The 25,600-nt window shown below is 49.7% G+C and overlaps 1 protein-coding gene across 2 annotated transcripts; it reads left to right on the forward strand.

The window, feature by feature from the left end:
* Rorc (RAR related orphan receptor C) lies at positions 1–24,869 on the forward strand. 2 transcript variants are annotated; one of them, XM_034501297.2, is made up of 11 exons: positions 1–105; positions 2,134–2,163; positions 14,232–14,317; positions 14,570–14,711; positions 15,904–16,410; positions 16,628–16,749; positions 18,093–18,225; positions 18,400–18,507; positions 18,661–18,771; positions 20,013–20,122; positions 24,230–24,869. In XM_034501297.2, exons 1-11 carry the CDS (start codon positions 66–68, stop codon positions 24,389–24,391), a joined length of 1,551 nt encoding a protein of 516 aa, XP_034357188.1. In that variant the 5' UTR covers positions 1–65; the 3' UTR covers positions 24,392–24,869. The 2 variants fall into 2 exon arrangements, with proteins under 2 accessions (XP_034357188.1, XP_076788964.1); XM_076932849.1 differs by lacking the exons at positions 1–105; positions 2,134–2,163 and adding an exon at positions 4,154–4,673.
* The last annotated feature ends 731 nt before the right edge of the window (positions 24,870–25,600 follow it).

Below are 25,600 nucleotides of genomic sequence, written 5' to 3' on the forward strand. Positions count from 1 at the left end.
TGGGCCCTGCTCCCTGCCCTCCTGGGCAGCCAGGGCAGCAAGGACGGCACCAAGGGAGCTACCCCATGGACAGGGCCCCACAGAGACACCACCGAACATCTCGGGGTAAGCGACCCTAAAGCCCTGGAGGCAGGTGGAAGGGACTGCCAGGGGCTCAGAGGAGGGGAGGAATGGGAAGAGACTGGAAAGAACTGGGGAGAAGAGAGGTGAGCAGAGGGGAGATGGACTGGCAGACAGAGCAGAACTGTGGGATAGGACAAGTCTTTACATAACTAGAGGGGAAACAGGAAGAGGGCCTAGGGTAACAGCAGGAGGAGACGTGGGAAGACAGGTTGGAGTGGGGGCAGGAGGGAGGAGCTGTATTCAGGAGGCTTGAAAGAAGGATAGGAATGGGGCTGGCTCCCAGATATGAGCAGGCCCCTCCCTGCAACAGAACCCTGGGCAGTAGTGGCTGGAAGGGTAGCTCTCCACCTTCCTATTCAGTCACAAGTGGAGTACCCTGTCTGCCATTATGGTGCAGGGGCCTGGGGGAGGAGATGCAATTGCACCCTGCCAGCTGCTCCAGCCCAGAAGTCCCACACTTTCCTTCAAGCTGGTCCAAGCACGGGGAGTTTTATCTTTGCAGTGTGCGGCACCTGTGGAGCACAGGAAGGAACTGGGGGAACAGTCCACAGATGGATCGAGGAGGGAGCCCTTCAGAACAGGACACCCCCTCCCTCCCTCCCGTGCTTGTCAGCTGGGAACCTAGAGAGAGTGAGCAACAGAAGTACCAGCGTCTAGGGCCACTTGAGAAAGGCCCCGGGTGGGGATGAGGGCCAACAAGGGGAGTGTCCCCATGCAAGACTGTTCTGAATTGCAGAGCTGGAGGCTGGACAAGGGTGCCACGCCAGGGAGGAAACTGAGTAGGGTCAGACAGGATTAGCAGGGAGGTGGGCATGGCATGAAGCCACACCCTCTCTGGGCAGACCTTCCCCTCCCCCACCTGGGGAACCAGGCTACCAGGCCCCGTTTACTATCATGGCAATGAAATGAAGAAAGCCTGACTGCATGGTGCATCTCCTGGCAGAGGGACAGTGAAGGAGGGACAGGACATGTGTGCCAGGCTTGGATAGCAGTAACAGAAAGGTATCAAAGGTTAGGGACATTACAGGCAGGGCTAATGGGCTTTCTGGAACAGAAGACTGGGCCTAGGCACTGTGGGTATGGGAAATGGGATAGAACCTCTTTTGCCAAGGACTCCCTCTCTAGGCGTTTCCCAAACACTGACTGCATGCTGACTTCATCCCACATACACACATGAACAGCCCTGTAACTATGCAGTAGCCACAGCTCTCCCCTCAGCAGCTGCTACCCTGGACAGCAAAGCATTTCTGTAAACCTCCATGAACCATGCTGTGCAGAGCCTCAAGGAAAAGGGATCTTCCCTCTGCTGGCTTGTGGGCAGGTGAAGTGCACAGTGGTGGCCAGAGAGGGTCTGTCCACAGCTCTCCTCCTTGTCCTCTTCCACCACCCTCCCCATCCATTCCCAGCCCACACCTCTGCAACTCCCCCATGCTTTCTGGCACAGATAAGCAACCAAAAGACTGCATTCCCACAGGCTTAACTCTGGGTGCAGAGTATCTGTGTACTTCAAATGCACCAGATACTAGAAGGTTCTTGCTGTTCCCCAGAGCAGCAAGCTAAACAAGACAGACAGAGGCTCTGTCTCCAGATGGGCTTACAATCTAGAGGGGATGGTGGCACACCTAGGGCAGTTGTCTGTTACGTCAAGTGCCAGGAAACAACACACAGTGCTGGCTGAGTAAACCCCAAGGCAGGGGAGAGGGCATGGGAGGCTGCTCCAGAGGAAATGAGAGACATCTGAGATCTAGCTAAATGAAGGGGTGTGGGTTGGGGGGCAGAGTGTGGCATGGGGAAGTCCAGGAGGCAGAGAGGAGCTGGGCATTTTCAGGACCTGGAAGAGGGCCAGTATGGCCAAAGGGCAAAGTGATGGGCTCTGCCAAGGGGCCCAGCTTCTCAGAGGTCAGGTAGTGCTGGGGGAAAAAGTGGGGTTGGGCAGGAGCCAGTAACTGGGAAAATCTTTGGTCCTCTCGCGTCTTCAACTGTTGACTGACCCCTTCCTTCTCTTTACAGAGCTGCTGGCTGCAAAGAAGACCCACACCTGTGAGTAGGGGGTTGGGCCAAGAAGGTGGTACTGGGTATGGCAAAACTGTTCCATTCAGAAGATATGAGTAAAAGAACAGCCCGGGACTGGACAGAAGTGCAAGAGTCAGGCTAAGACTACAAGGCACAAGAGATGAGGGCCAAAGGAAAAGACTTACAGGCCAGGAGACAAAAAGAAGCCCAAGGGGTGCCAATTAACAAGCATACAAAGAAAAGGGGAACTGGGAAAGAGGAGACCAGAGTACTGGACAGAGGCTCAGCTGCTGGGCCAGGCCGTGGAGGAGGTGTAAGGCCACCCCAGCCTCGGAACTCAGCAGCCACAATGGGAGGCCTGGGAGCGTGCCCGGGGCTTTGTGGTGGCAGAGCCAGGTTTGGTGTTCGTCTCTGTGGTTAACACATTCTGAGGTGTGAGCAAGCCTGGAGCGAGGCTCTGTAGAACTAGAGAGCAGGAACGCCTTGTCTCTGTCAGAAGGAGTGGACAGGGACACTGTTTCTCGGGGTCCTGAAATCCTCAGACTACAGTGTACGAGGAAGAGACTAGAGTTCCAGAAGGGCTTCCCAATGGACACTTGGAAGTAAACATTCTGTTTCCGGCCATGCAGCACCCCTATTCCAGCCACAATAGAGAGAGGCTATTCCCCTACAAAATGTGTCCACTCCACCAGAGTCCTCCCCAATGGGGTCATGCATACCCTCAACAACTTGAGGGCACTCTGGAAAAGACAGAAGCATGGTCATTAAGTTAATACTGACAGTCTTATCAGAGAAGGTCACCTCTGCTCTTCCATCACATACTCATTGGTTGCCCACCAACCCTTCCCACTGCCAAAGCTGTCTGCTGCCTTCCTGTCCCAGCATCTGTCCTCCCTAAGCTTGAAGCTCCATCCTCCTGGGGGGTCTGAGCTGCTTGGCTCAGCATAATCCTGATCAACCTCATGTGGGCTAGCCAAGGGGCCCCACGGAAACGCTGAGCAGGGCCCTGGGAGGAAAGCAACTCAGAATGACGCAGGCAAGCTGGGGGAGGGGACCAGGGACCACACTGTGGGGAGAGAGGAACTTTTGGAGCAGTGGAAACTGGAAGAATCGAGCCAAGCTTTCAGACCCTCCTCCCATCCTTTTATCCCCTCCCATGTGTCCTCCTGAGGATCCAGGCTGGTCACCCTCATCCATCCAATGTCCAACTCCCAAGAGAGAGCTTTTTACTAGCAAGATTGAAGACCTCTCGAGGAGGTTGGCCCAGAGGTTGAGATCCACTCCCCAACCCCAGGCCAAGAAAATAAGAGTTGCCTCCCAAGTAACATAACCTCAAGAAAAGGGTCCAAGCTGAGAAACCTAGGGGGCATACTCAGACCAAGAGGGGGCCCAATGTCTAAGGAACCAGACATTAGAACCTCCAAGGCTGAGGTACCCCACAGAGCAGATGGAAAACAAAGGGACCCATCAATAAGAAACCTCACACCAATAAAACCTGCAAAGAAACTTAAGTGTCAAGAGGCTGGCCAGTCTGAGACACACTCAAGAGCAAACCTGAACCAGAGACACCCTCCTGTCCCCCAAGTGGATCTGAGGCCACTCTGCCTGGCCTTAAATCCTTACTCAACCATTCACTATTGTGCGATCTTGATCAGGTTACTTAATCTGTGTCTCACCTTCCTGGTCTTTGGAATGATAGTTATCACATAAAGTATTTTATGGAGATTATGAAGTCCACACAGAACTGAATCATTCCCAACACTGAATTAAGCACTGCTGTTAAGAGAATGAAGATGATGGCATGACTATCTGTGTCCCAGACCAGCAGTCTTATTCCTGAAGGCCTTTCTGAAGGAACAACCCATCTTACAGAGGGTATTTGCCTAATGATACTGCCGCTATCATTTCTTCTACCCAGGATAGCATCATGTGTAGGAGGAATGCGGGTGTGGTGAGGGCAGCCTCCTGATTGTACCACACTGGTTATGGCTGTTGATAGTCCACAGGGTCTCAGTGCCACAAGACACCACCCAAGACAGATTCCTGTGACTTACCTCTGGGACATCCCTCCCCCTGGTGTCAGCTGGTGGCCTGGGGTACTCAGGAAGAGGGGATTTCGAGCCTGGCCTCTGCCCATGAGCTCCACGAAGCTCCCCAGCTAGAACTCCCCTGGCGAGTGGAAACAGCTTTTACCACGGCTGTAGCTGTGGTTTTGGAATTTTCCAACGCCCCCTGTGATTGGCTGCCCCGCCCCTCACACCCTGCCCCAGACCCAGATTGGCCACGTGGGGTGCCTGTCATCATACTCAAGGCACCCCTGGGGGTTGGGGGGCTGTCACTTGGCCACCTGTGTGGAGCAGAGCTTAAACCCCCCCTGCCCAGAAACACTGGGGGAGAGCTTTGTGCAGATCTAAGGGCTGAGGCACCCGCTGAAAGGGCTTCACCCCACCTTTACTGCCAGCCGTGCGTTGTCCTGGGCTACCCTTCTGAGGAGGACAGGGAGACAAGGTCTCGGAGCCTAGGCTCAGCCATGAGAAGTAAGTGAATGGGGCTACCTGGTCCTGGGGGAGCCTGGGTCCTGTCACCATCCCTAGGCCTGCAGAATAGGAGGGTGTCTTGGAGACTGTGCCTCCTGTGCCTCCTTGGCAGGGTGTGTCCCAGTCAGGGTCAAGATCTGCTGGGAGATGGGTGGAGTCCCGAGAGAGTTACTCTTCCCAGGCAGCTTCTTTGGCAGCAATGGTAATCGAATTGTTGAGTTGTTCCTGACATATGTTCTGGGAAGACTGAGCATGCCCAAGGTGTCCAGCCCTTTGATTCACAAAAAAGACGGAGACCCAAGAGGGGAACGCATCACTAAGAGCTCACCGTTAGGGCCTGGGAGCTGGTGGAGTCTGGTAGACATCAGGACTCACAGCTTATATTCCTTGTGCCTAGGAAAGAGTTTCTCTTTGTGCCTCCAACCACAGGCACTGCTGTGCCCTGAGGCAGGAGTCACAGTAAACTGAGGTCAGCAGGCAGTGAAGGTCAGAACTCATCATCTGCCTGATCCCCCAACCTGAAACACACACACACACATACACACACACACACACACTCATAGCTAGGGACTTGTGTGTGTGTGCTGTGTTTGTATGTGTGCTGTATGCTGTGTGTGTCTGTCTGTCTGTCTGTCTGTCTGTCTGTCTCAGGAGCAGTTGATCATCTGAAGCAAGTAGAGATGGGAACAGAAAACCTTGGTCTCCATTCCCTGTTTGAAACCATGGGCTGACAGCTGCTGGGCTGATGTCAGGGGCCCTTTAGGCTTCCAGCTGAGCAATGTGGGCAAATCAGGTCAGCCCCCATGCTCATATAAGGGAAGGCAGAGGACCTCTCAAAGTCTACAGTAAATGAGGAAAAGGGAAGCCTGTGACTGGAGGCCTGTAACCTGAGGCCTGAGGAAGCCCCAGCTTCAACCTGGGGTCTTTCCACAAGCCACAGAAGGGAGGCCATATTAAGTCCTGGAAAAACCCATGGACTGAAAGTCTAATGAGCGGGTTCTAACATGGGGTCACCTGAGGCAAGCCACTGAACTCTGGTCTCCAGCCACAAAATAAATGAGTTGACGTTCTGCACAATAAAGCCAAGCATGGGAGTCTCCGAGTTCTAAGAGCCCAGGACCAAAGAGACTCCCTCTCATCCCTCTAATGGGTAAAAGAGAATCTACCTTATAGTATACAAGGAAAGCAGGTCAAGTAGGAATTGCCACTTACATGCATGGTCAGGACTACAGTCCAGGTACAGGAGTCTTGATGAGACAAGAGGACCAGGAGAAGAACCAAAAGTCCGAGGATGGAGTAGTAGCTGTGGTTCTTTTCTGGCTTCTTTCCCTCCGCAGCAAAAGCTGGCAGACAGATTTCACAGAAACAGCCCCAGGTCAGCCCTAAGATGTCATGTTTCTGCATACTTCATGCCCAAGCGGAGGGTAGCAGCCCCAACAGTGTCTGAGGGAGACACTGGAGTAGCTCTGCATTTTATGCACACGCACACACACACACACGCACATGCACACGCACACACATGTACACACATAAATATATCCAAGTTTTCTGACCCTTTTGATTTCCAGTTAACACTAACTTAGGAGAAGTCAGAACAGACAGGGCTTGGGACTATGACACACCAAAGAGTGAGGCCAGAGAGACAAGGAGCAGATCGAACCCAGGAAATAAGTGATGGGTTTGAGCGTCAAGGGGGAAGGTGTCCAGATGGAGGACTACAGGAGAGCCATAGAGTAAGAAATCCAGAGACAAAGGGCACAGGTCATAAAGTACAGACACAGGGGAGGTGATAAAGAAATATGGTAGACTGGAGGGTATCTCAGAACGAAACAAAGTCCCTCCACCCCTACCTCAGCCAGTCAATAGTGTATGACCTAGCCATCTCATTGTTAGGAGCTAGGCAGCGTAGAATCAGTAGACAGGAAGTCTAGGAATGGGAGGTCACATGTCTATCCTCTTCCTTGAATACAGCCATGATTATGTTGAGCAATGGGCCACAAAGAACTCCAAGTCCCAGTGTGTGTGTGTGTGTGTGTGTATGTGTGTGTGTGTGTGTGTATACATTTGGTAGGTGATTCCGTCCTTAACAATGCTGGAGATGGAACTCATGCATTAGGCCTTTGTGGTAGCACTTTTACCACCAGGCCTTCTCATGGGCCTTATTTGGTTTTGTTTGTAACAAAATGTCATAGAGCGCAGACTGACGTTGAACTCGATATACAGCTAAGAGTGACCTTGAACTCCTGATCTGCCTGCCTCTGCCTCCCACATGCTAGGATTGTAGTATCCCATCATGCCCTGCTCCATCATCAGCCTTGCTCCTTCCTTCTATCACTCCTGCATCCTTTTCTTTTCCTTTCTTCCTATTCCTACCCAGAATCCCAACTGCCCCAGACTCAAGAATCTAGAATGTGAAGATCTTCAACCTGTTCCACACAATGAGTATGTGTATTGATAGCTGTTGTCCCTACCAGGGGCTCACCCTCCCTCCCCTGCCTCTGCTGCTGACTCAAACCAACAGGGACAGGGACTTTCCCCATGCTGAGTGCTCTCTAAGGAAGACAGCCTGGGGTCTCACTCCAGTCGTGTGAATATTTTCTAGGGTCTAATCTCCACTCCTGCTGCAATGATGACACAGTCTCTTCCCTGAGACTCCAAGGCTCAAGAAAGAGTGGAGATCTCTGTTTGGGAGCAGAACAGTAATCAGGCAGAATTTCAGTGCCACAGCTGGGTCTTCCTGAGTCTGCATCCCTCCCAGAGGCAGAGACAGAGCCACAGCTCTGGAGGCAGGCAAGGTTCCCACTCCTCAGAGCTTCCTCCTGGTGATTCATCCCCTTCCCCCATCCTCTGCTTGTTTTCTTTGCGTTCTTTTATTTCCCCTCCTTTCTCCTGTCCCAGACTGTGGGGGTGGTGGGGGCAGCAAGAGGGGGTTTCGAGTGGCTGGCTGGTTTTCATGGCTTTGCAAAACCTGTCTCTCCCTCGCCCACCTGAGTTTTAGAGTCACTAGTTTTTCAGTTCTGGGATCAGGTGTGTCAGTAGAAAATTCTCATGAGGGCTTGCCTGGCTGGGGACATGCCCAGCAGGTAGATCAGTGGTTCCCATCCCTGTGGTGGCACCCACCACCTTGGTTTCCAGCAGAAGCTGGAGGAACTGAAAGCTAAGGAAGGAGGGAGGCTGATGACTGCTGTGCCACATAGGGGACGGCGGGCTGGAGCTGTGGTCTCAGTGAATGGAAAAGGAGCCTCATCCAGCCATCCACTCACAGATGCAAAGAAAGGCCCAACAAGGGGCAACCAAGCCCATACCTTCAAGGAGCTGTGGCCTTCCAGAGGAGCCCTGGGTCAGGAGCTCTGCTTGGGTGCACAGGTCATCTGACCTTGACTCTAGAGAGGTACATAAAGGGTGCATGAGCCAGGCAGGACCACTGAGGAAAACTAGGCCCAAGGAATGGTATCTGTCTATTGGTCTATCTATCTCTCTACCTACCTATGTATTATTTATGTATCATCTGTCTATCTTGTCTGTCATCTGTCTGTCTGTCTTTGTACTAGGCATTTCACACTTGTTCATTTTGCAGCCAATGAACTTGTTCCATCCATTCTCTTTTAGTACACTTGGGCATCTCATTCTCCAAGGGGATGCAGCAGATTGAAGACTCTGACTTCAGTTACCAAGACCTGAATGTAAACCCGTTGCTTGCCTTTTCCTGGCTGTATAGACTTGGTCTAGTCTCTCTCTAGGCCTCAGGGTTTTTTTAATCTGTAAAATGGGGACAATAACAATGGACTGTACCTTACAGAATTGTCAGGATCATTAAAAGTGTATGTAAAAAATCCTAAGGCCACTGTGATGGTGCTGCAGCTGTAGGACCTTGCCTTGCAATCTTGGCAACTTGAATACAAGCTCCAGATCCCATGTAAAGGTGAAAGGAGAGAACAGACTTCACAGGGTTGTCCTCTGACCTCCACATGTAAGCTATGGCATGTGTGCCCACGTGTATAGCATGCACACATGCAGTATAATAATCCATAAACTATTTTTTTAAAGGAAGCTGAGTGTGGTGGTTCACATCTACAATCCCAGCACTCAGGAGGCTGAAGCAGGAGGATCTTGCATTCAAGGCCAGCCTGAGTATAAAGTGAGACCCTGTTTAAAAGAAGGGCTTGGGGTCAGTGAGGCAGCTCAGTGGGTAAAGGTACTTGCTGTCAAGTTTGATAACCCGAGTTCAGTCCCCAGGCCTCACATGGAAAAAGGAGAGCACCAACAACCCTGTAAGCTGTCCTCTTACTTCCACACATTCACCGTGGTGTGTGGCTCATGTGCAGACACAATTAATAAATTAATGTAAAAAGTTTTTTAGTCGAGGCTGGGGGAACAGCTGTCCTTTGACTTGGCTCCCCTTGCTCCCACGGGCTGGTGACCAATGACCCCCGAGGAAAGAGGAGACCCATACATGAGACCTTGGATTGTGTCCCAGCACAACACACACACACACACTACAAAGCCTGGCATACACTAAAAATTCAGGCAGTGTCTACATCTTTCGTCATTATTCCTTCTTACTCAGTATCAACTGGAAAGCAGAAAAAGAGGAACAGAAGAGAGAACCCTAGCTTGCCTCTGCCTGATCCATTCCTTCCCTGCAACTGGGGCTTCTGGAGTGAGACCGTCCTGGGTTGCAGCCCCTCTCTGTTCCAACCACTTCCTCTCTGTGGCTAGGCACCTGGTCAGGACCCAGGGCCCAGCTCTGGATATAGTCAAAATGCACTATCAATGAATCTTGCAGCTGTGAGCAACGTGAGATTAGAGGAGGGGGGTGGGGCAGAAATGGCTTGCCTCTACCTTATTTCTCCTCCCTGGAGCCTCTAAGGTGCTCCTTGCAGAGCGTTTCAGGGTTGAAGCAATCCAAAGGAGAGTTACTTTTGCTCTCCAGGGCTGCATCATAATTACGGTTTTTACATCACATCGGTAGGAAGGATGCAGAGATAAACTCAGTGAGCTGACCTGTATAAGGAATGGGCTTGGGAAGAGATTATCAAACCCACCTTGACACCTTGAGAGGAGCAACCTGGCACAAAGTAGCCAAAGAGACGAGACTCTTTCTGTGCTGAGTATAGTCTCAAGGCAAAGAATCACCGTCCTGGAGCTCATTAAAGTGCAGACTTTCCGAGCCTTCCTTGGGCTGCTGGAACAAAGATCTTAGTATTGTTTTGTCGTACTGTGCCATAGAGCTCAGAGCATGTGTATACTAGGCAAGCCCTCCACTACTGAGCTACTGCAGTAGCTATATTTTAACAAGACCTCCAGGTTCTCTTTTCTTGAAAGACAAAAAGACTAGAGTTGCTAGCTGGGTGCCCTCCTGTACCAAGCATTTCTGCTTTTGTGAGAATAAAATCAGAGGGTTTGGTTGTCATTTTTAAAACAGGGTCTCAAACTATACCCCAGGCTAGCCTGAAACTCATGGCAACCCACCTGCCCCAGCTTTCTGGATGTTGAGATTTTCCAGCTTGAGGGCTTTCTTTGTGATAACCTTCAGGAGAAAGGTGCAATAAGAGAACAGCAAGTAAGACACAAAAATCCTAAGAAAGCAAGCAGAGTTTGGCTGCTGTGGGAGCCATGGGGCATGGGCTGGCCTGAATGCTCCTGACCTTTGATTGGCTCCAGTTCCTGGCACCGTTGGGCCCTGAGATGGTAAGTTCCTGGCAGACTAGGCTCCCAGGCAACAGTTTGAGTAATCCTGTGATTACTCACCCCCTCCCCAAGCAGGGTTCCCATCACTTGCTGTTCAGGGTCTGAGTCTTGAAGCTTTGCTGTGGAAAGTGTTTCTCTGCTCCTCTCATGGCGATTTCCCTACCAGCCCTTCCCCTCCTTCCTTCCCCAAGTGTCTGTCTCTCTGTCTCTCTAACTCTGTCTCTCTCTCTCTCTCTCTCTCTCTCTCTCTCTCTCTCTCTCTCTCACACACACACACACACACACACACACACACACACACACACCACTGGTACTTTCTTTGATGTTTAAGTGTTTAGGGTAGATGGTACTGAACAGAGTGAAGGTGTAGGAGAAGGAGAACTAGAAAAAGACAAGAAGCTTAGTCATGTGGAGGGTTGGGCACAGGACCAGGACAAGCAGGGGTTTCCCTCGATTTCAGTTGTCTCTCCTTTGCTATAACTATTCCCCCACCCCTGGATCCTGAAACTCTTATTCTCCCCGCTTCTATGTGCTGGTCTCATTGTGGACCACTGCCTTGGACTGACAATGGGAAGATAGAGGGAGGGGCTACACTGGTAGCTGGGGTCTAGGGCTCCTTCAGCCCCAAATCTGACTGGCCATGTCTCTTATGAGACAGCAGGGTCTTACTCACACTGTGGTGAGGTTCCTGGGCTAGGACCAACAGTGGGTCAGGTATGGGGCAGGAGGTATAACTGGGGTCATCCATGCGGTCAGTGCACACACGCACGCGGATGTGGCTCTTGGAGAAGGGAAGAGGTAGGGAGGCCTGTGGTTGCCTGCTAGGCCAGGGCCAGAGTTCCCACCGTGGCTTGGCCTAATCTCCCTACCACTTGCTTTTCTGGGTGACCTATGTTGGTTTCCCCCTCTCTTGTCTTGGGGCCACTAAACAGTGATATACCACAGAGTACAGAGGAGAAGGTGTTGGGTAGGAGCAAAGGCTGTGGACCCAAGTGTTTCTGTGAGGCTGTCATGCCCATGGATTTGCTTTCTCTCAGACAGTAATCCCCTGCCCTGTAGTGCTCTGCCTCTCCACTGTGCTCCCTGAACTCTCTTGAATCATGCTGTGTGACCTACACCACAGGCAATGTCGCTTTCACGTCATTTGCTGCCAAGGGAATGGAGGCTGAGGGTAACTGGAAGTGCACATGCCCCCACACTTTCCACCCCTCTTCCAGGCACCCAGGTCCCCTCCTGTTCTCTCTTTCCCCGCCAAGCATTCAAACCAGATTGTAACTTACAGGAAGCCATTGAAAAGAGCACTTGATGGCCGGTAGCCTCAGGTTACTGTGCAGTTGGCGGATGGCACGTATGTCTGGAGGTGGGACAAAGAACTGAGTTTTAATGGAAGGATTTCAGACACTCATATGGCCAGTTCCTTGAAGAGACAGTTACTTAATCCTACCTAGCCCTAGGCTGGCTTGAGAAGATTATAGTTTAAGGATGATGGAAAACTTTGGGAAGTGATGGGCAAATTATGATCTAACCTCTCTTCCTCACATCAGCAGGCCTATGTGTGGTTATGGTTCTTTTGGACATGTCTCACATAGCCCTGGATAGCCTTGAGCTCGTGATATAGCCAAGAACAATCTAGAACTCCTGATTGTCTTGTTTCTACCTCTTAAATGCTGGAATTTCAGGGATGCACAGCCCCACCCAGCTAGCAGGCTCTCATGTAAGCAGGCACTAGGCACAGGCTAGATGTGAGATCGTATGGGAATGAGTTTGCTCTCCACTGAGGCACTTCCTCTGTCCCTGGGGTGGGAGACAGATCACAGATGAGAAGGGGCTTTTACTCTAGATCACTTTTCTAGACTGCTTCAGCTCTTGAATATCCACTCAGTGAAAGATGGAGGTCAGTCAGTGATTGTGAGAAGAGCTAGCTCCCCCACCCCCACCCCACCCTACCCATCCACCCCCCAGTCTTTAGACTTTCTGCTGAAAATATCTGAGTTGGCTGGGACTTCAAGCTTTACCTAGCTGCTGTCCCTTCTCTCCCTAAACCCACAAAGAATTGCAGGTTGAACCTAGGACTTCATGCATGCTGCTCTACCACAGAGCTAAGTCCTAGCTTTTTGTCAATTTTTTGTTTGGTTTGGTTTTTCTGTTTTTCAAGACAGGGTTTCTCTGTGTAGCCCTGGCTGTCCTGGAACTTGATTTGCAGACCAGGCTAGTCTCAAACTCAGAGAGTTCCACCTGCCTCTGCCTCCTGCTTGCTGGGGTAAAAGGCTACCATGCCCGGCTCATCTAGCTCCCTTTAAGGAAGGCCTGGACAAAGATCTCTTGATGCCTCTTGACATGCTGGAGAAAGTTGTAGGCACTGATAGGAATTAGGCAGAATAAAGGAAATCAACCTGAGACCAGCAGCAGGCCACAGCTAAGAGTGATCAGGCAGAACTTACAGTGAGTTCATTGGGAGGAAAATTTTGTTTTTGTTTTTTTATTTTGTTTTTTGTTTATTTAGTTTTGATTTTTGGAACAGGGCTTCTCTGTGTAGCCTTGGCTATACTGGAACTAGCTTTGTAGACCAGGCTGGTCTCAAACTTACAGAGATCCATCTACCTCTGCCTCCTGTCTATTGGGATAAAATGTGTGTGCCATCACTGTTGCCTTGGACTTTAGTGTCCAGAAGCCATCTCTGCCCAGCAAATGTGCACATGTGTACTGGTACAGACAATATACCCATTAATCCACAGGCCACATAGACCTCTCTCTCTCTCTCTCTCTCTCTCTCTCTCTCTCTCTCTCTCTCTCTCTCTCTCTCTCTCTGTTGAGTAGTCCTGGCTAGCCTGGATCTTGAAATGTAGATCAGTCAGGCCTTGAACTCACAGTGATCTACCTGCCTCTGCCTGCCTAATGCTGGGATTAAAGGCATGTGGCATCATGTCGACAAGCCACATATACTTTTCTTCTGTACACACACACACTCAAGTATGCCTCCAATGTTATGTCAAGAACATAACAGATAATGAACTGTTCAAGAGAGTGGGGCTGTAGACCTGGCACTCAAGGAAACTAGCTGTGTGAGCCTGTGCAAAGTAGTTTTTTGTCTGTGAGGAGAACAGGTGAACAGAGTGTGCTTTAATCTCAGCCAGTTTTAACAGTCATGTTCTGTGCTCATATGGATAGACACAGACACCTTTGTACATCCTCTTACACACTTATACACAGAGAACTACTTTGCGTTGGTTCTGGGGCCATCATTCTGGAAACACTATTTGGGCTTTTAGACAAATCAGCAAATCTAGGTTGAGTCCTTCTCTAGACTTCATCTCTGTTTCTATCTAGTCTCTGTATACCCCACTGCATTGGTTCCCCTCAGTTCCTATCCCTCTGTAGCCTTCACTCTCCTCCAAGAGTGACTGACATCTCTGTCTAGTGACTGACATCTCTGTCTAGTGCCCAGTGACCATACTCTGTTCTGGGAGCCAAACTTCAGTGGTGGTGGGGGAAGGGGACACAAAGGAAGGCCCCTGGGCGGGAAGCAGGTGTTATGAAGCAGTAAGGACTCCTCTGGCCCTATACAGGATGGAGGAGGGCACTGGAGATGTTCAACTTGAAGGACTGAGCAGGTGGCCTCTTTGCAGCTGCTCTCTGTCTCTATAAAAGCTGATACAACTCCCAGCTGCTTTGTGAACAAAACACAGCCTCTTCAGACCCTTTGCTGAGAATCATTTATGCTTAACTTCCCCTTCCATAATGCAAAAGGGCGTGTTGGAGCTCACTGAAGAAGTAGGGGGAGCACCATACACCTGCGTCTGCAGCCCAGGTTCATGGTAGTGGAATCCAGAAAAATATTCTGGGCTAACTTCTCTTTCTCTCTTCCAGCACAAATTGAAGTGATTCCTTGCAAGATCTGTGGGGACAAGTCATCTGGGATCCACTACGGGGTTATCACCTGTGAGGGGTGCAAGGTGAGTTGCAGGCATTTGCCTACATGCACTTGGCTGTTTCAGTGGTCTCCCCAGGGTCAAGAGCAGGAGGGAGGAGGAGGACCTAGTCTTGATGTGGGAAAGTGACCACAGGGTCAATGACAATTATACAGTGGAGGTTCAGGAACTTTGGTGGATGGAGAAATTCCTGAGACCAGTGCACGACGTGGATTGGAGGTCCCCAGAACCACCTCAAGCTCAGCGAGGGTGGGATAAGCAGTTTCTGTTTCCCAGGGCTTCTTCCGCCGCAGCCAGCAGTGTAATGTGGCCTACTCCTGCACCCGTCAGCAGAACTGCCCCATTGACCGAACCAGCCGCAACCGATGCCAGCATTGCCGCCTGCAGAAGTGCCTGGCTCTGGGCATGTCCCGAGATGGTGAGGAAGTGGGGGGCAGCCCCCAAGAGTCCCTGCACTCTCCAGAGGCATCCTGGCTCTTGTTAGATAGAGTTAACTTGCAAAAACACCCTGTCAGGGGCCTCTCACCGTTCTTCTACCCACAGCACTTTGTCCTATCTTTTTGAGGGTCCTCCAGGCCCTTTAGAGTCTCATCTCCAGTCTCTACCCCAGAAAACCTTTACCAGCATCCTATCACTCTTGTCCCTTCCTCCTCTAATGAATTCTCTTCGTCCTTCTTTCTCCTGGCCTGGTTCCTATCCAGTTCCCACACTGTTGCCTCTCTTGTCCCGTTTAGCGCCATCTCCCTCCTGAGCCCTGTGTAACCATCCTTAGGCGTAGGATTGTGGCAAGGAACACCATCAGAGTTGGCTTGAGAATGACCCAGAAGGTGGGGGATCAAGTGTGGTGTTCCTAGAGCCTTATCCACCCTCCTCACCCACCATCTTCACCACAGAAGGAGCCCTGGGTGGAGTGGGGGGCATGAGGTGAGGAGGACCCAGAAGGAGCCTGTCAGCACTTTTCAGTGCTCAAAATAACAAAGCGAAAGGAAACATGCAGGGGTGCAAAGGGGCAGGCGGGGCGAAGGGCTGTGCCCCCACACCTGGGAGGGGTTGGGGGAGCGAAAAGGCAGGAAAGAGAGAGCAGAAGAGGATGTTCAGAAGCAAGCCACCGGAGCCTGGGCTGGGCTGTGGTGAGTATCTAGGTCACCAGGGAGCCTGCAGGCCTGACCACAGGGAAACCTGTGTTCGTAGCCCTTCTCTTCCTCCAGCCTCCCAGACAGGCAAGCTGACCCCAATACAGCCTGAGGCCCCCTATTCAACCCCCACCTCAGCTCTAGTCTCAGGAGACTAGACTCCCCAGCCCAAGCTCACTGCTTGAGTTCTGCACTATTAGCATCTAGTTTAGAACCGGAAAAAAAAAAAAAAAAAAAAAAAAAAAAAAAAACTTTGCTGGGGAGATGGAAAGACTGGTGGACTGGATCCTGGATCCTAAAGAGAACAGAGGAGAGGACCCGGGAGCCTAAGCTCCCCAAAAGAAAGTTCATAGACAGAGCTAGAGAAAACGAGCTTGGCATCAGATTCATGTGCCTGCTGCCCCTGTCCTGTCCTGTCCTGTCCTGTCCTGTCCTGTGTACTCTTGCCTCCTATACTGATTCCTGAACCTTCTTCAGCTGTCAAGTTTGGCCGAATGTCCAAGAAGCAGAGGGACAGTCTACATGCAGAAGTGCAGAAACAACTGCAACAGCAGCAGCAACGGGAACAAGTGGCCAAGAGTCCTCCAGCTGGGAGCCGTGGAGCAGACACACTTACATACACTCTAGGGCTCCCAGATGGGCAGCTACCAGCGGGCGCCTCGCCTGACCTGCCCGAGGCCTCTGCTTGTCCCCCTGGCCTCCTGAGAGCCTCAGGCTCTGGGCCACCATATTCCAATACCTTGGCCAAAACAGAGGTCCAAGGGGCCTCCTGCCACCTTGAGTACAGTCCAGAACGAGGCAAAGCTGAAGGCAGAGACAGCATCTATAGCACTGATGGCCAGCTTACTCTTGGAAGACGTGGACTTTGTTTTGAGGAATCCAGGCATCCTGAGCTTGGGGAACCAGAACAGGGTCCAGACAGCCACTGCAGTCCCAGTTTCTGCAGTGCCCCAGAGGCACCATATGCATCTCTGACAGACATAGGTGAGCACCTGGGAAGGGTGGGGGCAATGAAAACAAGGCAAGATCATCCTCCAGCACAGCACCCATGTAATCAAACATTAGTCCTAAAGATTTGGGGATTCTGGAAAAAAAGTCAGGGGAGGAGGCAGAGCGAGGGAGACCAGGCAGAGAGCCTCTTTATGAACTTCAGGGTGGGAACTGGTTGAGACCTAGCTGTTCCTTCCTCTTCTGGCCCCAGAGTACCTAGTACAGAACGTCTGCAAGTCCTACCGAGAGACATGCCAGCTGCGACTGGAGGACCTTCTACGGCAGCGCACCAACCTCTTCTCACGGGAGGAGGTGACCAGCTACCAGAGGAAGGTGAGGGCAAGAGACACGAGGGAAGGGAGGGCATCGCCCTACACACACACTGGAAGAGCCCAGAGATGGCTAGTTACAGAGGTATGGGGGTAATAGGGTATCACAGACAGGCTGGCTAGCAAGTGTCTATATCCTGGCAGCTAGATGACTACTTCTGTAGCTCCTGCTTATTGAAACTTTACCTAGCAACCTACATACTCTTCTCCCCAGACCTTGCCACACTGCCTTTCATCCTCCATCAGTAACAGAAACTTACCAATATCTGAGGGTCATTTACTGGACACCCTTTCTTGTCAGGCATTGTAATAGAAGCTTTGAAGAAGTGTGTTCAACCTGCTGCCTGTGAGCTACAAGTGTCTAAAGATAGTGATAAATGTGGCCCAATGCAAAATGAGACTGTTTTGGGGTTGGTTGGTTGGTTTGACTTGGTTCCAAGACAAGGTTTCTCTGTGCAGCCCTGGCTGTCCTGGAACTTTGTAGACCAGGCTGGTCTTGAACTTAGAGATTCACGTGCCTCTGTTTCCTGAGTGCTTTGACTAAGGGTATGCACCACCACCACCACTGAGGTTTAAAATGTGATATTTTTAAAAATTTGATTCTCAGATATAAATTTTGTAGAAAACTATTATGTTAGATCACAATGTCAGAGATTAGACACACCCGTGAAATCATCCTCAGCCCTTCCATCAACTGGCCTCTGAGAACAGAATTTACACTGAGGGAGAGGTACTCAGGATCACACCGTGATGGGACCAAAGTTAAGTTCAAATCTGATGGCTCTTCAGTGTCTGCCATTCCTTCTGTCATACTCTGACAACACCAGCTGCTCTGAAATCAGCTGGCACTTTACATTTGTGTCTCTCAGTTACTGAGACCTTCTTCAGAGGAGCAGTAAATAACAGTGTGTACACTGTTTGCAGGTGAAACTGTCGTGTATGGTTTTCGTTTCTCCATAGCAGCATCTCAGTGTTGCAGGGAAGCCATCACCTCCTATCTGGAGCCACTCCCCGGGAGTCTAGGATGCTCTCTGGCAACCTTTCCTCTCCCATAGCAGAATCCTAATACATAGTGTTGAGTGGGCTTCATGAGAGACCAGGTTATCAGGGAGAAAGGAGTTTGAAGTTAAGAAAATAGACATTTTCATCCCTTATATAACTCTCCAGGCTTCCTTGTACTGAGCTGGAAGTAGCAGTAATTGTAACCCACTGGCAGGAATTGACCCTGGCTACATTTTTGCTAATAGGCTCCATGGTTGACAACATGGAATTGTAGATCTCACACCCTGCAGTTTGTGGGGTGCAGGGGCTTGGGAGGATCACAGGTCTCCTCCTCTGTCCCTGCAGTCAATGTGGGAAATGTGGGAACGTTGTGCCCACCACCTCACTGAGGCCATTCAGTATGTGGTGGAGTTTGCCAAGCGGCTTTCGGGCTTCATGGAGCTCTGCCAGAATGACCAGATCATACTCCTGAAAGCAGGTGCCCTGGGATTGGCAAGCCCTGGGGGTGGGGGTGGGGGTGGAGCTTGGGCTGGGGATGGAAGGACAGAGCCAGGGCTCTGGAGGGAGGTGACTTAAGGAAATCAATACACCGAGGGACTCAGTTCCTGACTCTGCTTAACATTGCCCACCCGTCTTTTTCCCCTTTATCCAGGAGCAATGGAAGTCGTTCTGGTCAGAATGTGCAGGGCCTACAATGCCAACAACCATACGGTCTTTTTTGAAGGCAAATACGGTGGTGTGGAGCTGTTCCGAGCCTTGGGTGAGGGCAGTGGGAACTGAGAAATTCCTGATGCCAGTCCTATCAAAAGCCTCTATACATGGTTGTTTGCCCCCTTCTCTAAACACCCAAAGGATGGTGTCCTTGGCGGGGGGCCGCTACCATGGCTGACTCTCTTCATCTCCACTCCGGCAGGCTGCAGCGAGCTCATCAGCTCCATATTCGACTTTTCCCACTTCCTCAGTGCCTTGTGTTTTTCTGAGGATGAGATTGCCCTCTACACGGCCCTGGTTCTCATCAATGCCAGTGAGTGTGGCTGGGCATGGGAATGGGCACTCTGGTGGCTGGGACATGGCAGCTAATGGAGAGCCTAGGCCTTTGGGTGTAACTAAATGGGAGAGTGCTTGAAACAGGAAATGCGCTCTAGCCCATGCTTCTGTAACATAAAATAGACTAAAGTATGCGGAGGAACCTTGAGACAGGGCAAGGGCAGCACACAGTGGGGCAGTGGGAGCATGGAGAAGGGAGGTTCGAAGGAAATGAGCCATGTTCCCAATAGCTGAGCCTACTGCTCAGTGTACGGCAGTGACACCTTGACAGCACACAAGGGAATCACCGAGGACGCTTTAAGAACTGATTGAGTCTCTGGGTCCCACGTCCAGATTCTTACGTAACTCTGGATGTGGGATGCACCCAAAATTTTAACAGCCATCTCCAGATTGAGCCACTAAGATTGAGAATGACCACTTGATGTAAGCTCATCTTGAGACAGAATGCCTGTAATAGTGGTAGAGCTCTGGGTCCAAGCAGCTGAACGCTAACTATTCAGAGGACCTAGGGGAGTGGGCCTGCTGCTCTGGGTTAGTTCATGAACATACAAGTCTTCCAGCTCTACCAACATGGCCTCAAGCTAGAAGCAGGACTTTATAGGTGACTTCTATAAAGGCATCCATTTGAGGGAAGCAAAGGAAAAGGTAGCTTAGGAGTTGAAAGAGCCACAGGCTACTTTAGAAGCCTTGGTGCCTACCTGAACAGCTTCAGGAAGGTCACCTCTCTGAGCCACTCTTTAGGAATGAGGAAGCTCGCATCCAACATTTTACTTCCATGACAGCAATCTAGTGCCTGACATTGAATAAGCTACATGAAAGGCAGGTTACCAGGGACAAGGTAGCTATAAAGTAGTTAGGTGATTAACAGTCCCCACCCCTTTCAGCCCTGCCCAGTTTCTTTAGTAGTTAGCTAGACAGGCCCAGAGTCATAGAGATTGCTGTTATCAAACCAGTACACACATGTGCACACACATGCACAGAGGGGGAGAGACAGAGAGAGAGGGGAGGGGAGGGGGGAGGGGAAGGGGGAGGGGGAAGGGGAGAGGGAGAGGGAGAGAGACAGAGAGAGAGAGAGAGAGAGAGAGAGAGAGAGAGAGAGAGAGAGAGAGAATGAATATCAGCTGAGAGATCCTCTCCAAAAAGATACATGACACCATTTTGCTGGGCATGACTGTCTGTGTTGTTTCCGTTTCACTCTGGTCCCATCCCTTCCTTCAGACCGTCCTGGGCTCCAAGAGAAGAGGAGAGTGGAGCATCTGCAGTACAATCTGGAGCTGGCCTTCCATCATCATCTCTGCAAGACTCATCGACAAGGCCTTCTAGCCAAGGTAGGAGTCGTCTATAGGATAGAAGAGACTAGGCCCACTGACAGTTCTGTGACATCAGGGACAGGATCTTCAGAAGCAGAGGAGGGAGTTCTGCAGTGCTGGGCTGTGTCAGTGTTTGCAGCAGCTGTGGAGACTGCAGGAGCATCTGTTTCCATGTACAAAGGGATGGAAAGTTAGTTTGGAGTTGGAAGAGACCTCCAGGGAACAATTCAGTTTAATATAGCCAACACTTACCCAGCACCTGCTTATACAAGACACTGTGGAAAGATACAGAGATGCAGTTCTTGTCCCCACTAAGATATTTTAACCTCTTAAAAAGAGCCTTGTGTACCTCCTGATATAATGCTAATATGGAGTAGAATGTGTGATATTTTAACAGTGAGATTAACAAAGATTAACAAAGTTGATTAACAATGATGTCTCTTATGCTTATGGCAAGCTATTTATAATAGGACAGGTGTTAAAATCTTTCTATAGCAATAAAGTGATTTCAGTGACACATATTGATAACACAATATCCCTGGGGCCCCTAATTTGCTATTATAAAAGATCTTGGAAGCACAGCATAGTGGTACATGCATGTAATACCAGCACTGGAGAGGCAGAAGGGAACAAGAGAAACAAGAATCCAAGGTCATCCTCCTCAGCTCCATAATGAGTTTCAGGCCAGCCTGTGCTACATGAGATCCCCCATAAGAAGTGGGGATGCTTTGGGATAGATGACAGGGGTTCAAGGCAATTTAAGGAGCTGGTGAGATGGCTCGGTGGGTAAAGACACTTGCCACAAAACCTAGCATGATGACCTGAGTTTGATCCCTGGGACCCACATAATGAAAGCAAAAATCTAACTCCTGCAAATTGACCTGTGACCTCCATACACACATGTGTGCACACAAGCACACACAAAAATAAAAAAAAAAATTCTTCACAATTTGAAGGTAAAGCAGGTAAAACATAACTGCTTCCTTAAAACGGTGTGAGGCAAGAGAATGAGACCATGAAAGAAGCCCGTGTTTCTTTAACATTCCAGGCTTAGGGAAGAATGGAGCTCTAAGGAGGCCAAATAGTAGTGCATGGAGGGAGGATGGCTCACGGCACATATTTCCGTGTTGGGGGGTGGAGGGTGGGTTCCATTATGTGCATGTAGATGCACATGCAGAAGATGCTTCTGCATGCCTGTAGAGGCCAGATGATCTCAGGTATCATTTCTTTGGTGTTGCCTCTTTATATTTTTCTTTCATTCTCTCATTCTTTCATTCATTCATTCATTTTGAGACTGGGTCTCTCACTGGCCTGGCTTGGCCTATGAGTGACTTAGGACTGCTGAGAGCTCCCAAAGATTTGCCTAACTCCACATCTCAAATGTTGAAATTACAAACATGTACTGCCATGCCTGGCTTCCCCCCCCCCCCCACTTCTGTGTTGTTTTTTGTTGTTGTTTTGTTTTATTGAGACAGGGTTTCTATTTTCTATGTATTCCTGGCTGTCCTGAAACTCACTGTGTAGACCAGGCTGGACTTAAACTCAGAGATCTGCCTGTCTCTGCCTCCCAAATACTGAGATCAAGTTGTGTGACACCACGTCCAGTTTTCATCTGGTTTTCATTCTATGGGTTCTGGGATCTGCATTCATGCCCTCATGCCTGAAGGCCGGCACTTTATTGACCGAGCAGTCTCCCCAATCTTCATGGTACTTTTGGTAAATGTGAGGTCAGAAGCTGGGGTAGACTGATAAAACAGAAGAGTAACAGAAGGTAACCTGGAACCCACCGGAGGAAGAGCAGCCAGGAAGGCTTTCAGTGCCATACAAAGAATGAAAGCCTCACTTCTAGGCAATGCAGTACTCAGACTGTCCTTAGGGAATTTACTTTGTGACCTGTGTAAAAGATCCATCCATGTAATTGTTCACTTAGGCGCTTGTTATGCACAATCATCACACTAGCACTGAGCTACAGAAATTACTTCAAACAGTCTCTCCCTAAGGAATGTAAACTTCAATCTTCAACAAAACGGACTGGGGGGGGGGAGGGAGGGAGGGAGGGAAAGAGAGAGGGAGAGAGGGGGGGGAGAGAGAAAGAGAGAGAGAGAGAGAGAGAGAGAGAGAGAGAGAGAGAGAGAGAGACTGGGTCTGGGAAAGTAATCGGAATACAAATGTGGTTGGATCCACTTTGGTGTGTTTTGTATTATTTTTTGAAGCACAGTTTCATGGAGCCAAAGGTGGCCTTAAATTCATAATTCTCCTGCCTCCACCTCCTGAGTGTTGAGGTCACAGCTATGTACCACCTTGCCCAGCAGGATCCACTTTCAAAATATATCACGTGTCCCATGATGTACACCCCATCCAGCTGTCAGCAACAACTGGACTGTTATACTCCTAACTCAATCTCACCATTTTTGTTGCCATGTCAGAGCCACACAGCACTTGCTCAGTAACCACCCTAGCCATTTTAAGGAGGCAAGACCATCACCTTCCTCTTTTGATCTCCAACCTCCTATGGTAGCCAAAACTCAACTCCAGAGTCAACTTGACCATGATGTGACCCCTGCCCCCCTCCTCACCTGATTTTACACCACACTTTGACTCCCCTACTCTGACCACAGTGTTTTTTCACTGGTCCTTAATCATACCATGTCTGGTTCCATCTCTCTTGGGGCCTCTTGTACCTGCTGTTGCCTCCTGTCATATTCTCTTCCCTGCTTCCAAATGTTTTCTTCATGCCTTTATTCAAGAGAGGTTTTGCCTAAACAGTTACCTGACAGGAGAAGGACCCCATCCCTTATCCTGTTTTAGTATATATGCTGCTTACTAACAGGAATATGTTCTAAGAAACATCTACCCGTAGCCTCACGTGGCGGAGTACAACTGGACATACTTAGGATATATGTAACACAAACAAACACAGCTGTGCTGTCGCTACACCCTTAATCTTATCGGACCACTGAAGTTTGAGGTTCATATTTCCCAAAAAATTGTTAAGCAGCACATAACTGTTTGTGACTCCCTGGCTGTTGTGTACATTTAATAAAAGTACATTTTTTATTCACCGATGTTACAGCAGAGCTCATGACAGTGCCTCATCTAGATTTATGGAGTTTCGCAACAAGTATGTTTTGAATGAATAAAAGAAACTATTGTAGTAACCTAGGCAAACTCAAAGTACTAAAACACAAAAAGATAATAAATTCAAGAGATGTGAGGGAGCCAACCTGCTGCCTACTTTTCTGATTGTTATTTTTCTAGGGTTCTAAGCTAACAAGGGGAGATGTCGAGAAAGAGGTGTCTCTTTACGTCTCACTTCATTATGCTGTAAATTTTGTAGGAGAGATGATGTCTGGGGTCTTTCTCCCTGCCTCTGTTCCATGGGCCTCTGCACCTTTCTTAAAGGTTTACCTTCCTTTGATTGGAGGCTGACTGCACTGACTTGCTACTTGCTGAGTTGGGCACCTTCTTACTTGCTGAGTTGGGCACCTGCTTAGAAACTCCGTTTAGTTCAAACAAGCGGGTGTTGAGCATGAATGCCAGCATTCATGCCAGGAACAGAAGATACATAGTAGCAAAAAGACCAATGGACTTTATCTAAGTACATGTGGGGCAGGAAGGCAGACAGACTGGATCTTTTTTCTACAGTGTGGCAAGTGCTACACAGAAGAAAGCCTACTGAAAGGGCTTTAGCCCAACAAGGGACGGAGATGATATTCTCAGAGGAGATAACACTTGAATTAGCAGAATAAGAATTAGCAGAGCCTCATCCTCCAGATGAGAAAACACATGAACCAAGGCAAAGTGCCATGGGAGCAAATGCAATTCATTCTGGGGGAAGAAGACTCATGGATGATTGCCATCAGTCCTTGCTCTAAGCCAGGCACAGTGCTGAGGGTACAGAAATAACCATCAGAATTGAACCTAGAAAAAAATTCGCCTATTTCATGTCAGTTCTAACTTACCTTCAGTATCCAGATATACATATATCTAACCAATGGGATTGGTCACTCCAGTTGGGTCAAGTGTGAGGGAGGCAGCAAGGAGGGTCATCCTAGCTTGGTAACAGTGAGATGTGTTTGCTCTGCTAAGCACTGAAGTATTCATTCCCTCCTAACCCATCCTCAGCTGCCACCTAAAGGGAAGCTCCGGAGCCTGTGCAGCCAACATGTGGAGAAGCTGCAGATCTTCCAGCACCTCCACCCCATCGTGGTCCAAGCTGCCTTCCCTCCGCTCTATAAAGAACTTTTCAGCACTGATGTTGAGTCCCCTGAGGGGCTGTCAAAGTGACCTGGAGGAAAGACAACTTTCTACTTCCTTCAGCCCTCTGACCCGTCTCCCTGGACTCCCTTTGCCCAGCCCTTCCCTTTCTGCACTCTATGAAGGTTGGTCTCCCTAGGAGTAAGCAAATACTAAGACTGGTTTTCTGCCCTTAGGCTTGCCTGGTAGTACAACAGCAGCAAGTGATGGAGAAAATGCTTGTTATGTTTGATTTCCCATAAGTTCCACCCTGGCTTCTGGAAGCTGTGGGGTGGATAGGATATAGGATGACCAAGTCAAACAAAAAACAGACCAGCAAACAGCAGGGGTAAATCTGGGTACCTGGGATGAAGAGAACTCAAATCTAGGCTCAAAAGCTAATAACAATCCTTTCAATACCTCATTGTATTTCCCCATGGACTCCTCCTGGGGGAGATGGATCTAGCTCAGAGACTGGTGACAAGCATCCAGAAAGACCTATGTATAATAAGAATATAGATTCGTGAGATTTTCTGCCTTCCTTCTTCCTAGTTGAGAAATGTGGTTGGCCTCCCTGCCTTTTTTCTGGGACCTAAAATGCCTGGATATGTAAAGCATGAGGGTGGGGTGGAGATAAGGGCCCGGGATAACTGTTTTATGTAGTTTGGGTATGGAGAAAGACATCACATCGCCGACAAAATTAGAATGTAAACCTCTTATGTACACTTTAAAAGTCAAATTTGTTAGCACAGTCTAATCAGAGATACATCCACACATGTGGAACACACAGTGGCTCTGCCTTCAGTGACAGTTCTGTAGACTTTCCCTCTGACACAATCTCTTCCTTGAGATTGCAGCTCTGAGAAGCCTGAGGGTCTTAGGGGAAAGTTCCAATCCATACAGGACACCAAAACATACCTTTCCAGCTTCAGCTGTATTCTATCCCAAGAACTATCCCTAAGAGAAGCGGAGGACTGGATACCGACCAGCCAGAAACCCAAGGACCAGCACCTGGGAGGATGCCCTTGACTTCAGTCTCTACACTGTTTCTCTATGAGGAAGGAGGGCAGTACCAGCCCCTGCTCTGTGCCTGTATGCTGTTGATGCCAGCATGAGAAAGTGACTAGGGACAGGGCAGGGACCTGTTTCTCCTCCATTATCTTGCTCAGAATTTCTCTCAGTCTTGTAAAGCTGCAGATTCTCCTAGGAGGTGTAAGCAGAAGATGAGAGAGAAGGAGAGTTTTTTTTTCTCTCTCTCTC

Source organism: Arvicanthis niloticus, chromosome 4 (assembly GCF_011762505.2).
Source record: "Arvicanthis niloticus isolate mArvNil1 chromosome 4, mArvNil1.pat.X, whole genome shotgun sequence".
In the NCBI taxonomy this organism is placed as follows: Eukaryota; Metazoa; Chordata; class Mammalia; order Rodentia; family Muridae; genus Arvicanthis; species Arvicanthis niloticus.